Below are 16,262 nucleotides of genomic sequence, written 5' to 3' on the forward strand. Positions count from 1 at the left end.
TGAGGGATAATGAAAATTCTATTACTGTGCAAGCTCCATCAAATTGAACTCTCCAGTGGGAGATGGCAGGAGACTACCATTCAGCAATGCTTTAAAAAAAAAAAAAAAAAAAAAAAAAAAAAAAACAATCCTTAAGCTTTTATTCTTCTATTGTGAAGTATGGCATATGATATAGTGCGGGGTGCTAAAACAAAGGCACACACACTTAAGCCATGGAATATGTAGGTCAGGCATCCGGCTGCTGAAATAACAGCGAAAGCCCATTCAACCTTTTTTTTGTTCATTCTTTTTGTGTATAAGAAACGGAAAAAGGGTGACAGATGAGGCAAAATGGAAAGGTAGGAGTAGTGAAGAACAAACGTATTTCAGTGGAAGCAGAGAAAGAAAGAAAAAAATAGCATGAGAGAGACGGAGTGAAGGAGAGAGAGATTCTGAGCAGATTACACCCATTAGCAGCGTGAGCAGTGCGAACGAGTGTGAGGAGAGAAACGGGAAGGCTGCTGTAGGGTTGAAATCGATAGCGTGTGTTTTACCAGGCCACATTGCCGTGGGCCGTGTTGTCAAGGTGACAGAGGAGCTGCAGGGCCTGTGGGCTGTGAGCTGAATCGTCAGGGGAATCGTGGCTGCCTGATTCCCATTCCGGGGGCATCCTCCACACCGCTGCACACGTTAACACGCGGCTGTCTGAGACTGCACACACACACACACACACACAGAGGAAAAAAAACATGTCAGAATCTCACTCAGGAAAGCTGGCACATATAGAATCTCCCCTTCACCCAAACATTTATTCATATACATGCTTCGTATTGTGCAAGTCAAAAACAACAACAAAAAAAAAAAACGCATCCTTGTTTGCTCACACCCGAGAAGTGTGTGTGGTCTCGTTTGAGTGCAGGATAATGATGGATGAGGGTCTATCCTGTCTCATGCTGCCTCTAGAGGCATGCCCCGCCACATGCACACGCTATCTCTTCTGCCTCACGCACTACACGTCAAAAAAGAAAACAGATTTGAACTTGAATTTGACAAATAAGCACAATTTCTTCCCCTAATGTTAGCCATACATGCTAAGCAGAAAAAAAAAGGGTTGCTCTTCTCAATTTCATTCCCAGAGTGGGGGGAAAAAAAAGGAATAGCTAAATGAAAAACAATCAATCAAAGCCTGCAGCCTGGCTCCGCAATTATCTGTGCAATTAACTCTAAGACGCTGGCGAAAAACCCGTAAAAACCGAGTCTGCTAATTAACGCAGTATGATGAACTATACAGTCATGTGATACTACAGAGGCATTACATTACACTAACCAGTTCCTGTTATAAAAAAAATAATAAAACACCATAGAGACTGACCACTGGAGCAGAGACAGTGTTCATACTAGTCATTTTTCTCAGGAAGTAGTCGCAGCAGTGCTTACGACAAAGCTGGGTGAATTTTTGGTCAAAAAGAAGAAAGCAAAGCAATTTCAGAGTTCAGCTTTCCCCCGAAAACCACTCTATGACATCAAGCACTTTCTTAAAATGCTTATTTTTACTTGATTAACTAATCAAGTTGTAGCTCAGGGGAAGTAAAAACAACCACCATTATGGCAAGAGCCGTAGCTGGTGATAATTTGATAGTTTTGGTTACTGTGTGCACATTACTCCCCCCTCTCCCCTCCCCCTCACCCCCACACACAAAATGTCTATATCTTTATCAGACAGCTCCAGAATTATTAGCGGAATATAAGAAACAAAAATATGAAATAAATCTAAGCTTTACTTGAAGTAAATCCATTTGAAGGGGAAAAATAACCGCTTATCTGTGACTTGCTGTATCACTAGGGTATAAAGGTGGTAGGGAGGTGAGGTGGCACATTCCTTTTCATGAGGAAGATTACAGAATAAACAAATAAAATAGGACAAAAGTGTTGATCTGCAAAAAATAGTCAAAGGTTATAAATGTCCTTATTCACTGTTACGGCAATAATTAAGAGGTTAAAACCTTCAGAGCTGTAATGAAGCTCTTGAAAGAGGACGCAAGTGTATTTTAAAAAGAAGGATATAAGAACGGTGCCGGTCCCAAACCCAGATTAAATGGGAGGGTTGCATCAGGAAAGGCATCCGGCGTTAAAACCTGTGCCATAATCTAAACATGCGGACTAAATAATCCGCTCTGGCACCCCCGAACAGGGAGCAGCCGAAAAAGAACAACAACATAATTAATAAGAAGGATATAAGGAGGCATAAATTCCTACAAACATCACAGATGAAGTGTCGCATACTGTTACAGTACATGTGTGTAGTATGAATACAATCCAGACATACTACATCCACCATGTTTACATCTATATCACAATTTATCCCTTTAGCTTTTATACAAAGTGACACACAAACGAAGAAATGTAATATAAAGTATAGCGATGAATCAAGCATACAAGCGGTGCTTTTTTACTTGAGTGATAGAAAAGCTAAGTGCACAACGTAAAGGGTAAAAGAATTTTTTTTGTGGAGTTACAAGGTTGTCATTGTCATGGCACTAGCAGTCATAATAACCACATTTTTTTCTTTTCATTTCTTAAACCTTCAACAAGTTAACACAAGGTTTCCCCAAAAGGAACAACGTTTAATAGCTTCAAGCAGTTACTCTTAAAAAGAGCAGACATTGTGCCTATTGCCATTTTTGATTTGGATACCTCTTCCTGTTGCGGGATATGGGATAGCACAGTGTGCACTGGCTCCATGAAGCAGAATCCGGGCGGAAGCAGTAGATCATCCAGGTATTTCTTACCTACTGTTTTATGAATGCTAAGAATTCAGAAATACCTGCATGCTACTGTATAGTCGGCTATTCGGGATATTTAGATGCTGCAATGGAGATTTGCAGAAACGGCTTCATGCCTAAACATTATTTGAAAGATCTTTTCAAATAACCTGTGCAATATATTACTGGATGATTGAAAGTTTCCAAGTTCAATCATCAGATGAAATAAAAAAATAGAGCTTTTTGCCAGCAAACATTCAGGGTACTTAACCTAATTCCCACTGTACTGTATGGTAGAGGATCTGTGATGATGTAGGCTGTTTTTTTTTTTTTTTCTTCTCCGAAAGCCCAGGGGAACCTTGGTTGAATGCACAGCATCATGAAATCCATGAAGGATCTGGAGATATTAAATGAAAATGTGTCTGCCTCTGCCAAGCTGTTGCAATCGGGTCGAGATGGTTTCGTCCAGTAGGATGATGATCCAAAACATTCCTCTAAATCCACACTAAATGGTTCAATGACAAGAGAATGAAGCTTTTTGGTTTTGTCATTCCAGTCCACTGATCTATACCTAACGGAAAACTTGTGGGTGAGCTGAAGAGGAATCGACAAGAGAGGACCTAGGATCCTGGAGGATTTGGAGAGATTCCTTGCACTGTATTCTTCAGCCTTATCAAGCGTTTTAGGAGAAGAGACTCAGTGCTGTTTATCCTCACAGACATGCTGCCATGGGTACTAATGCAGGGGAGCCAATAATTGTGGCTTAATTAAAAATTATATGTTTTATAAGGGGGGGGGGATAGTATACATTTACTTCAATTAGAGATTAGATGTGTGTCATGGCTGAAAAAAAACAAAACAAAGCTAAGGTAAAGCCTCCTGATCATATTTACTTGGCTTAATGTTGAGAAATTGATGATTATTATTAGTAATGCATTTCCTAACTAAGCTAGCTTATAACCACAGTGTTGCCATGGTTACAGTGTGCAAACTGCATGAGCTGCTTTTTTCATATCAGTACACTTTACACACCGTAACCATAGCAATATTCACGCCCTTACACAATTTAACCATAGCAATGCTCACATCCCTTACAAAATGTAACCATAGCAATGATCACACCACTTATACATCGTAACCATAGCAATGTTTAAATCCCTTATACACCATAACCATAGCAATTCTCACATCCCTTACACACTGAAACCACAGCAATTCTAACATCCCTTACACACCGTAACTATATCAATGCTCACATCCCTTAAACACCGTAACCATAGCAATAATCACATCCCTTACACACTGTAACCATAGCAATGCTCACATCCCTTAAACACTGTAACCATAGCAATAATCACAACCCTACCATGCCATAACTATAGCTATAATCACATCCCTTGCACTCAGTAACCATAGCAATTCTGACATCCCTTAAGCACCGTAACCATAGCATTGCTCACATCCCTTACACACCGTAACCATAGCAATGCTCACGACCCTTACACACTGTAACCATAGCAATGCTCACATTCCCTACACATTGTAAGCCAGCACAACACAGAAGATCTCAATTGTAACAGTGTTGCTATGGTTACCGTGCACTTTTTTTTTCATATCAGCACAAAAAAGCACTTCCTAGAGTGAACCCTAAGAAATATTAAACTAATTTACATTTCCATTATATAATATGTGTTAATGTAATTTATTGCAGTATTCCTGATGCGACAATTATGCTAATCATGCTGCAGTTATGACAGGACATAGTAACACAGTGCACGGTGCACTGAGAGCATGATTTCAGCAGCCTTTGACTCCAGATGCTCTTTTAGAATGTGCGTCATGCTAATTACATTCTTCTATTGAACTCGGTTATGACTTCTCATGCATCTGCTTCATCACGATCAAGAAGGAGGAGGAAGGAATTAAAAAAAAAAAAAAAATCCCTTCTTTTCCTCATTTTTTTCTAGAAACAAGTCTCTCTCTTTTCTTCAGACTGTCATAAACCAGTCAAGGCCATAGGCGCCAGTCATATAAACTCTGGATTTAATTACATTTTCCCTTTCCAATCGGTTGTGTGTTCATTTAATTCTTTTAATTGCCTTGTGGCGAGAGAGGAGAGCTGGGAGTGCCAAAATATGACATGTTCCATTACCATTGCGTCTGTTATAACACGAGCCCGGGAGTCTGGGAGTCCAGCTTTAGTGACAGTGCTGCTAGGCTGCTGCTCTGTGTATGCTGCGATGTACAGCATTTTAGAGACAAAATGAAATATATTGTCTCAATGACAATATGATAACGTTTCAGTCTGCAATCTACCAACAATTTATAATATTAACACATTAGGTATTCACACACTCGTCATTGCCTGCAATTAAGAACGATTACATTTTATTTAAATGGTCCACTGTGGACACTCACTTGACCATTATCAATCAACGAATTCTAAATAAAATTCACTCATTCATTTATTCATTCATTCATTCATTCATTCATCTTGACCAAGTGCTCGATCCTGGTCAGTGTTGCAGTAAAATCAGAGCTTATCCTGGACGTAAGATGGGAATACACCCAGGATGGGACACCAGTCCACCACAGCTGTATACACCCTATATACAAATATTCACACCTAGAGACAACGTAGCATAGCTAATCTTACCAACATGTTTTCGGGAGGTGTGAGGAAACCAGAGAACCTCGATGAATCCCCACTTAGACAGTAAACATAGCTCAGGATCATCAACACAAAGCTCTGTGTCATCAACACTGTTCTCGGTAGGTGATGTTAATTAGACTCTTCTAATAAGTTTCTAGCTTTTAACATTTAGTAGACACACTTTTACCATGTTCATTTGGTTTATATTGATACAATTTACATCAATCGGCCATAACATTATGAGCATTTACAGGTGAAGAGAATAACACTGATTATCTCCTCATCATGGCACCTGTTAGTGTGTGGGATATATTAGGCAGGAAGTGAACATTTTGTCCTCATAGTTGTGTTAGAAGCAGGAAAAATGGGCAAGCGTAAGGATTTGAGCGAGTTTGACAAAGGGACAAATTGTGATGGCTAGACGACTGGATCAGAGCATCTCCAAAACTGCAGCTCTTGTGGGGTGTTCCCGGTCTGCAGTGGTCAGTATCTATCAAAAGTGGTCCAAGGAAGAAATAATGGTGAACCAGCGACAGGGTCATGGGCGGCCAAGGCTCAATGATGCACGTGGGGAGCGAAACCTGGTCCATGTGATCCGATCCAACAGACGAGCTACTGTTGCTCAGATTGCTGAAGAAGTTAATGCTGGTTCTGATAGAAAGGTGTCAGAATACACAGTGCATGATGGGTCAGGGCTGTTTTGGCAGCAAAAGGGGGACCAACACAATATTAGGCAGGTGGTCATAATGTTATGCCTGATCTGTGTATTCCATGCTATTGAAAGGCAGATAAATCATTTAATGACATAAACCATTTAATCAGTTGAAAGGGTTTTGGTAACACTGTGTTACAGGCTAACTAATTTACATATTTTATACTAATCATCACAACATACCAGTAGGCTTCCTCATGTGAACTAGAATAATTCTTCCGAGATGTTTTTGAGGGCCATATATTTCTTCCACCCATTTTCTGTACTGCTTATCTTACACAGGTTCACAGGGAACCTGCAGCCTATCCAAAAAAAAACAAGCTGCACTGAATGGGGTGGCAACCCATCACAGGGCACCATCACACACTATGGAAAATGTAGAGATGCTAAGCCTACAATACATGTCTTTAGACTGGAGCAGGAAACCGGAGTACACAGAGGAAACTCCTGATGCACACACACACACACACACACACACACACACAGGACGGAGGCAGAAATCCAACCCCTACTAATCCACTCTGCTCCCATTGATATAACACATCCATACTTTTATTCTTTAGCCTTGTAGCTCCAGAGCAAAATTAAAGAAGCAGAAATCAAACATGTTTTGGTTGAGTGACCTGAGGAAGGGAAAATGTGCAACCCTCATTTTTAGCTCAATGTTTAAGGCACTCCTGGTAATAGTGATTTCTACAGAAGACTGAAGATAGTAATAGTTATTAATGACAGAACTCATAGTCAAGACAGGGAGAGACAACCTTTCGTTCTTCCTGAACCTGTGTCAGAATGTCAGCAGATTTATGCTTGTTGTGGAATTTGTATCATTACCCAGTTATATAATTGTTTATCTGTTAAGAACTAGGAACTAACTGTATGTGGTTGGTGTGTTTCTTTGTTTATTTAAAATATTCGGTCATGTCAGGTACGAGTGAGTGATTCAAGCCCTCTTCTCGCTCTCAGTGTGGACGTTTCTCTCGGATGAGTGGAGTAAAAAGGGAATTTTTTTCCTTTTTCATTTTTGACCAGTCTCATCCTTTGAGACCCTTCGATTAACAGTGACTGCTATGAAAGCCTGGAGAAATATTCGTTAAAGAGAACCCATATTCAAGACAGACAAACTGACTGAAAGACAGAAAGAAGAGTAAAGAAGGATAGAGAAATTGACTCACTCTTGTTGTAACATGTGGTCAGCACTCCTTTGTCAGCAGGGCTGGCACCGATGTGCCATATCTCACCAGCATGATGCAGAAGCACATTCTTATTAATGATATTGTTCTCATCATCAAAGTCAATGATGTGGATCTGCCAGGCAGAAGAAACAAACAGAAATGAGGACAAAGCGAATGTAAATATATGAAAGGAGTGTGTGTGTGTGTGTGTGAGACAGAGAAACAGAAAGAGAGAGAGAGAGAGAGACAGAGACAGAGACAGAGACAGAGAGACAGGCAGAGAGACTAATAGTGTGTGTGTGAGAGAGAAAGAGATAGAGAGAGAGTCAGACAGACAGACAGAGAGAGAGAGAGTGTCTGCCTCCGTCCTGTGTGTGTGTGTGTGTGTGTGTCTGTGTGAGAGAGATAGAGAGAGAGAGAGAGAGAGTCAGACAGAGAGAGTATGTGTGTGTGTGTGTGTGAGTGAGAGAGAGAGAGAGAGAGAGAGAGAGAGAGAGAGAATGTGTCTGTGTGTCTGTAAGAGAGAGAGAGAATGTGTCTGTGTATGTAAGAGAGAGAGAGAGAGAGAGAGAGAGAGAGAGGGAGGAGAGATTTCACTCTGACACATGTTCTTTAATATGACAGCAATTCAAAGCTAAAGCACAGAAGATATTTGGGATTTTCATCCTCACACACCCTGATACTTATCTCTTCAGCTTTTTTCATTTCAACTTTGCTGCTGTTAAATGCTTCTTTTGAACTTGTTAGATTTTAGAAATGTTATGAAAACCATCAGACATTTAGTACAGAGCAGTTTTTTTTACTTTATATAACTTTTTTATAATGAGCGTTTCACTTTAAGTCCTTTCTTCAGTGTCATGTATGCCATTATTACTTTACAGGATCATCTGAAACATATTCACTCGTATGACTTCTGTTAGAGCACATATGAAACCATGGAAGAGTTTTATTAACGCTGTTTTATTAAGAGAACCTAGAAATAAAATAATAAAAGTCATATGGTTATTAAAACATGCTGGAATGAATAAGCTTCAGCTTATGTTTAAATAATGAGGGAAAAAAACAGAGAAAAAGTCACATTGCTTTAAAACCTGAACGTCTCATTGTGTGAATTATGTCTCTGATCTCCCCTTCAGCCAGTGCTCGTGCTACCTTGGGGTAACCATGGACAATCAGCTTTCCTTCTCCTCCTGACACGCTCATGTCACTTATTTCTGTAAAACATCAGAAGGATTCGGCCATTTTTATCCACACAGGCTCCTCAGGTACTCGTTGTCATTTCCAGATTGGACTACTGCAACTCTCTCCTAGCGGGTCTACCTCTGAATGCAATTCGTCCTCTGGAAGTGATCCAAAATGCAGCTATGTGACTTGTTTTCAACCTGTCTAAGTTCTCCCACACCACCCCACTGCAGTGTTCCCTCCACTGGCTTCCCCTAGTTAAAGATTTAAAACCCTGACACTTGCCTACAAAGCCAATGTAATGGGGGGGGGGTGCCAATACCCAGATGGGAGTGAGGTTTACGGGGGTGAGTGTAACGGAGGCCAGCGGTAGGTGCTATGCAGGTAAACCTCACTCCCCTGATCTCAAGAGGCTACAGTCTTTAGCCTCTCTGTTAGAGCGCCCATCTCCCATGCTGGAGACCTGGGTTCGAGACCTGCTTGGAGCGGTTGCGAGTAGGACCCGAGGAGGGTTACACCAAGAATGGACTAGCACCATCTTACCTCAAAGATCTTATTACTCCTCACACTGCACCTCGCTCCCTCAGATCTACTAGCACTGCTCGACTGGTCCCACCATCTCTCAGGGTAAGAGGCAGGTATACATCTAGACTCTTTTCTGTTCTGGCACCGAGATGGTGGAACGAACCTCCCCCTATATGTCCGAACATCTGAGTCACTGGCTGTCTTCAAACAACAGGTGAAGACCTAGCTCCTGCTAAAACACTTAAACTAGCTCTTATTTTCCCTGTCTGTTTTATGTTAATATAGTTTATGTGCTATATTTCCTTCTTACTCAGTTTTTAGGTTGCTGGTATCCTAAGTCTGTAACCTTGTGTTGCACCAGTGTTCATATATTTATGGATAGAGACTTCAAAGCACTTTTGTACGTTGCTCTGGATAAGAGCATCTGCCTAATGCCAGAAATATAAATGTAAATATCATGATATTTGAAGGCATTTCTATGCTGCACAATTTGTACTGCACACTAAATATACAGGTTTGTGAATAAAACAGTAGTGTTGGATTCAAGCATGTATATTCCATGCTTTTCTGCTCACCACGGTTGTAAAGAGTGCTTTTATTGAGTGATTTTGAATCATTTTTGAAACATCCTGTCATATCAAACCACGCTGGGCATTTTCCTCTGCCCTCTCTGATCAACATGGTGGTTTCAACTCACAGAACTGTTGCTTACTCGATGTTTTTTGTTTACCATTTCTGTGTAAACTCCAGAGACTGTGTGAAATGCATAGGCAATAAATATAGAGAAATCAAATGTATACCATCCTGATATATTTTTCCGTAGTTATTCTGTACATAGTTTTTTGAAGCTGCCGAACACTGAGCATGAGAAAATCAAATAAGACTGAAAAGACTTTCTAATAGAGAATGTTAATTGGCTGTGTGTGTGTGTGTAGAGTACATATATTTTGCGTGTACTGTGTGTGTTGTGTGTGTACTGTGTGTACATGCACAGTGCATTTATACAGTGTGTGTACTAAGCGTGTACTGTGTGTATGTAGTGCGTAATATGTGTATTGAGCATATATAGTGTGTGCATGTGTGTGTGTGTGTGTGTACTGTGCACGTACTTTGTGCATACTGTATATGCACTGTGCGTGTCCTGTGTGTGCACATAGTGTGTGTGTGTGTACTGTGCATATATAGTGTGTGTGTGTATATACTGTGCACGTACTGTGTGCATACTGTATACAGTATTTACTGTGTGTGTACTGTGCATGTGTACACAGCACATGTACGTAGTGTGTAATATGTGTACTGTGCATTATAGGGTGTGTGTGCAAACTGTGTGTGTACTGTGTGTGCAGTGTGTGTGCAGTGTGTGTGTGCAGTGTGTGCAAACTGTGTGTGTACTGTGTGTGCAGTGTGTGTGTACTGTGTGTGCAAACTGTGTGTGTACTGTGTGTGCAGTGTGTGTGCAGTGTGTCTGTACTGTGTGTGCAAACTGTGTGTGTACTGTGTGTGCAGTGTGTGTGTACTGTGTGTATACTGTGCATGTACTGTGTGCATACTGTATACAGTATGTACTGTGTGTGTACTGTGCATGTGTACACAGCACATGTTTGGAGGGTGTAATATGTGTACTGTGCATATACATACATATATTAGTGTGTAATATGTTTACTGGGTGTATGTACGTTGTGTATCTACCATGTGTGTACTGTGTGTGTGCACATGGTGCATGTACTTAGTGTGTAATGTGTGTACACAACGTGTGTGTGTACTGTGCGCATACTGTGCGTTTATTGTGTGCATAGTGTGCGTGTACTGTGTGTATGTACTATGTGTGTACTGTGTGTGTGTACACAGTGCATGTACTTAGTGTGTAATATGTGTACTGTGTGTATAATTTGTGTTTACTATGTGTACTGTGTGTGTACTGTATGTGTACTCATTGCATGTACTTAGTGTGTAATATCTGTACTGTGTGTTTACTATGTGTGTACTATGTGTATGTACTACGTGTGTAACGTGTACGTATAGCATGTACTGTGCCATTGCAAAGCGTGTGTGTACTGCATGCATTGTGTGTATACTGCATGTTTTGGGTGTGTACTGTGTGTGTGTACGTGTGTACTGCGCGTATATGAGACAGAGCATTTGAGAGCATTTTTGCTGATCAGACGGCTGAAAGTCGCAAAAGAAACCATTAACCTTGGGTTGGATGGCATCAGGGAAAATTATTAGGCAAAGTTATAATTTTATGGAGGCGAGCAACACAAATAAATTCCAATGACTGGACAGGATAATTGGAGGCAAAAGAAGGTCTTATAATAGGGGCTGGCGATGAACAGTGCTCAGGTAGAAGGTCCGTGCATGATTTATAGAGTTTTCTCCCAGAGATGCAGAGTGAGTCATCGCTCTTGGCCACTTGGGCCTCCTTCTCTACCGTATTAATTATCTGAGGAGGAGGCACAATGGGCTCAGGTGTAAAACAGACCTCCACTTTGGCTCCTCTCAGTAAGGGCTCTTTAGAGAAGCACACGGCAGAAACACGGCTGCGTACAGAGCAGCAAGCTGAAGAAATAAGCAGGAAGAGGAGATTAACTATAATAGACTAATGACAGCCTTCAATATATAAAGCTCACAAAGACGTGAGTGGACATCACAGGAGGCGGAGAGTGGAAATAGTGTGCTGAGGCAGCATTAGGGCCACTAATAGCACTGAAGTCTGTGTGATAAAATTGAAGGCTTATAATTAACCTGGATTACAGAGGAGCTGCCTGAGGAACTTCCTGTACAAAGTGTACGAAGTCTTGGCCGAGACAATACGCAATGATCAAAGTGGAGTTTGGCATATCATCATCGCCGGATGACTCAGTGCCGAGTGAAAAATACGCAGAAGTTATGCCCCAGTTTCAGGCACAATGGAAGTCTGAGTACGCAGGCAGTACTTTTACATGCAAGCACATAATCCATTAGCTCAACTGGATTAAAAATTCGTCATGTATACACCTCAATCGATCTGAACGAGCTCGATCCCAATGAAATTTAGATTGGATTAAAAAGGTTGATGAAGATCTGAAATAATGCAGTAAACAGGAATATAAGCCTATATAGACTCTGGAATCTGAAGATTTTCTCCATCGGATTCAAAAATGCTGTGTGCAAATCAATGTGAACGCAGTGACGGACATTTTTACACAATTTCTTTGTTCAGAATAGATCGTAGGTAAAATTTTTATCGGATCGCGATGTTTAGGGTACATATTAACTGTACTTTCAGAACCTGCAATCAGATTAAATGATTTAGGTAAACAATCCTAGTGACAGTCAGAGAAGTGAGACAGAGAGAACAGAGTTAGTCAGCCAGATTTATCATCCATCTATCCATCCATTATCTATACCCGCTTTATTCCTAATTAGGGTCACAGGGATCTGCTGGAGCCTATCCCAGTGCACATTGTGTGAAAGGCAGGGGTACACCCTGGACAGATTGCCAGTCCATCACAGGGACACATATAGACAGACAACCACACACACCCTCCTATGGGCAATTTAGAATTACCAATCAACCTAATGTACATGTTTTTGGACTGTGGGAGGAAACCGGAGGAAACCCACGCAGGCACGGGGAGAACATCCAAACTCCACACAGAAAGGCCCCTGCCTGTTTGAACCCGGGATTCGAACCCAGGCTGTGAAGCAACAGTGCTAACCACAAAGCCACTGTGCTGCCCTCCAGATTTATCATCACTGTCAAATTTGTATCATTACCCAGTTGTGAAATTCAGCTAAAAGTAAAAAATATCAAGTTAAACTAGTTAGTTCTGCAGAGACAGGTTCTTTCTGTGTGCAGAATGAGCGATTTCAATTGATTCTTTCAACGTTTTGTTCATCTATAAAAGAAGGATCTGATATTTGTTTAGGATGGAAATTTGGCTCTGTTTCTTTAGAAGTGATATGAAATCGTATTTATTCAAACACCTAGAAAGCAGCCCCTTCAGGATTTTGTGATTAAAGAAATTAACACACAATCAAGAAAATACTCCAGTATTTAGAGGAGCTTGCAATTTGTCGAAGATAACACAGATTTTCTGCAGATTTTGGCCAAGGCAGGTCATGTGACATTATCACAAAATGCCTTCAGCCAAAACTATCTACAGTTCACGTGCACTGAACCTGAGTACAGCTATCATAGAAAGTCATTACATGTGTGTTTTCACTGGTAGCAGAAAATGCATTTTTTGGCCACAACAATTACAAAAAACCCTGAAATGTTGGAGGTACTGATTAATAATGCAAAAAATAGTAAGCTTTTTCAAATAAATTAAAAAAACAAACAAACAAACATTTAACTCTAACTCTGCTTTATGAAAATTTTTCCCTTTCCATTGTGTTCAGCTTTCTTTCCTTGGCCCACACCTGCATATACTTGGCTTGAACATATTTGATATAAATTCGATGTATATGAGGGTAAACTGAGGTGTGTTGTAGTCATATGACATGTAGATAAGGGGTTAGTGAATATGTCCATGCAGCTGAAGCTGATTTATGATCTGGATTCATTCATTACCACTCACTGGTGTTTCATGAATCAGACGAAGATTTGTTCATACGTCTTTTCATTGCTTGATATTGGATGAATTGGATCAATGCACTACATGTAGCCTAAAATCCAGACAGTAGAGCCAAATTATACATATGATTAATATTTAAGATTTGGGTATCGACTTTTGAAAGGAAATAATGTACTTAAGAAGGAAGAGAAGAAGGAATATTAAACCAGCTACTTTGTTACTGTGAGTGCTGAAGATGCCCGAGATACATTCAGAAGAGAGTACTGGATAGAAATGTCATGCAAGCTTGTCTCTGTGACTTTAGTTAATGATATTATAAATGTTATGAGTAAACATTTTGGCTGTTTAACATCGAACAACGCAGGTTTTTTCAACTAAATTAAATTAAAGTGTCTAAATAGACAATGTCAAACACACATGCATAGTATTACTGTGTAAAAATATAAAAATTCATAATGTGTAGTTCATTTAAATAAACCGCAATAAACAGGCAACAGTAGGGGTCAGTTTGCAGACACGTGCATTCAAAAATACTTTTCTCTCTGCCTTGCTCTTATGGACTTGTGCATGGATGAATGTTTATACACACACACACACACAAACCCTCAGGTCGGCATTTTTCGGCTTTTCCAAAAGCTTTAGAGATGAATGCGTCCACAGGAGAGCTGTAATTGGCACTAGCAGGTAAATGAGATTGAGAGTTTGCTCTCTGAACCCGAGGCTAGATATGATGGAATGGCTGGACGCAAGCTGAGGGATTTAGGGATCCGATCAGAGGGAGAACAAAGTGAAGGCACGATTTATAAAACCTTTAAAATGCATTAGATTGAGGAATTAATCTGTTTAAATTCCTGGCTGAACAAAACACTTTTTCTTGTAAATGTTATTTTAATATTATTTATGAATAATTAAATATGAATAATAATTTTGTAAGCATGTGAAGCTTTTTTATTTATCTGTGGTACTGGGTTCTCTGTTGATGCAAGTCTAAATTTGCTCTGAACACACTGCGCATGATTAAAGAATCACATATACACTCTCATGTCTCAGCCGTTACTCTAATACAACGTGACATCAGTACGCTTTATTATTAAAATCTAATGCCTGCAATCGGTTTCCATCTTTTCAATGGAAAGATATTCACCGGAAAAAGTAGTGAACTTTGTGAGAACCATAGAATTCTGTGACATTTTACACTATTCAGTCATTTTTCCAGTAAATGAAGTGTTGATTAGAGCTCTTTATTAATGACACGAAAATGAAAACAAAAAAATTGTGAACAGTTTTTCCTTGCAGAAAATGTACTCTCGGGTTTAAACTGTGGCTGGAAAAAAACATTGCCTGATAAATGCACTTCAAAACAGATCAACTGGAAAATTAATTTCAAGGCCATCATTTATCTTTAAATATACAATTACTTACCTGATTATCAAATTTGAACGACTGTGTGCCCACTAGAAATCTTATGGCATCGGTTTCAGCAGTCTGAGCGGTCAAAGCACGGCACTGAACCACAAAGAGAGAAAATGAGCGGATCAATTAGTGGATATTTTATGGATAGACAAATAAAGAGCACGGAGAAGTCGGAAAATATCAAACTCTAAGAGGAAGAAAAGCACTGAGCTGTTTTTGTATGCAGTATATATCAATTTATGGACAGATGAACAGATTATTTAATTAATTAATTAATTTAACTATTTTACTCTTTTTTCTGTAGTCACAAACTAAATCAGGTTTATTAGTGATGCAAATAAAAGAATAGATGTGGAGGCACGTATTTATAATAATATTTACTCATTATAAGGCTAATATTCCTTACCTACTCAGTAGTATGACTTTAATATATATAAATGTATAATTTGAACTGAGCAACAAAATGATGAAGCACTGGCTCCCACATCACGTCACAAAACTTGCTTTTCTGGAAAATTGGTTGAATTTTGTACAATCTTCAGATGAACTCTGAAGCTTTATTTCGGATGCTTTCTTTCTATTTAACAGCAACAACAAACACGTTCCAAATGAATTATCCTCTGGGGTAGCAGATGTTATAAGTGGTGCTTTCTTTAATGACATATAATGCTAATATCTTAAAACTAAAGCCTCTTTACTACATCAGTAACAGAGAAATGAGACTTTATTCCCTGAACAATCCCATTAGGTGTTGCTTTTCAAAATGAATGACACTGACCAACGTAATGGCATTGTCATGCTTCCTGTTATCACTAGATTATTAATATTTTAGAGAGATCGTGTATAAACCCTTATGTAGTCATGTGCATGGATTTATGCAGCCTGATCTGTAACTACAACGCAGAATACATGCAATCGAAATGAACCAGAAATAAAGTACACGTTTAAATACTGTACCTGGAACTCAAGGCCATATATAACCGGCGCGTCATCTTCCATTTTCCTAAACTTCTTATTCTACAGCAATGTAACTCTACGGTTTGCTTACAGATTGCTTTTCTCAAGTGCTTACAAATCATATAATATCTTTTATAGAACTCAATTTAAAGCTGCTTTCTCCTGTCAAACGTTCCCTGCGCACCGATTTCCGCGTTATGAAAATCCGGTACGTAGACAGCGTAGCGACGCATTGCGTAGCCACCTTCCGCCTAGAACTGATGTTTTCACTCCGGGCGACGTAATCCTTTCGAGAATACCAACGAGCTCTCACTTAGGAGGTTTGATGCTTCTCGGGTGCCGTGAAAC

At 39.8% G+C, this 16,262-nt stretch overlaps 1 protein-coding gene across 1 annotated transcript in view; it reads right to left on the bottom strand.

The window, feature by feature from the left end:
• Nucleotides 1-16,230, bottom strand: part of eipr1 (EARP complex and GARP complex interacting protein 1) — a 41,023-nt gene extending 24,793 nt beyond the window's left edge. Inside the window, exons 1-4 of the mRNA XM_058398478.1 lie at nucleotides 15,915-16,230; nucleotides 14,967-15,050; nucleotides 7,279-7,411; nucleotides 534-690 (exon numbers count right to left, since the gene is read on the bottom strand). Coding sequence (XP_058254461.1) covers nucleotides 534-690; nucleotides 7,279-7,411; nucleotides 14,967-15,050; nucleotides 15,915-15,956 — 416 coding nt within the window. The 5' untranslated portion in view covers nucleotides 15,957-16,230. The remainder of the gene's footprint in view (nucleotides 1-533; nucleotides 691-7,278; nucleotides 7,412-14,966; nucleotides 15,051-15,914) is intronic.
• Nucleotides 16,231-16,262: the final 32 nt, after the last annotated feature.

The sequence above is a fragment of the Hemibagrus wyckioides genome, linkage group LG09 (assembly GCF_019097595.1).
Source record: "Hemibagrus wyckioides isolate EC202008001 linkage group LG09, SWU_Hwy_1.0, whole genome shotgun sequence".
NCBI classification, from domain to species: domain Eukaryota; kingdom Metazoa; phylum Chordata; class Actinopteri; order Siluriformes; family Bagridae; genus Hemibagrus; species Hemibagrus wyckioides.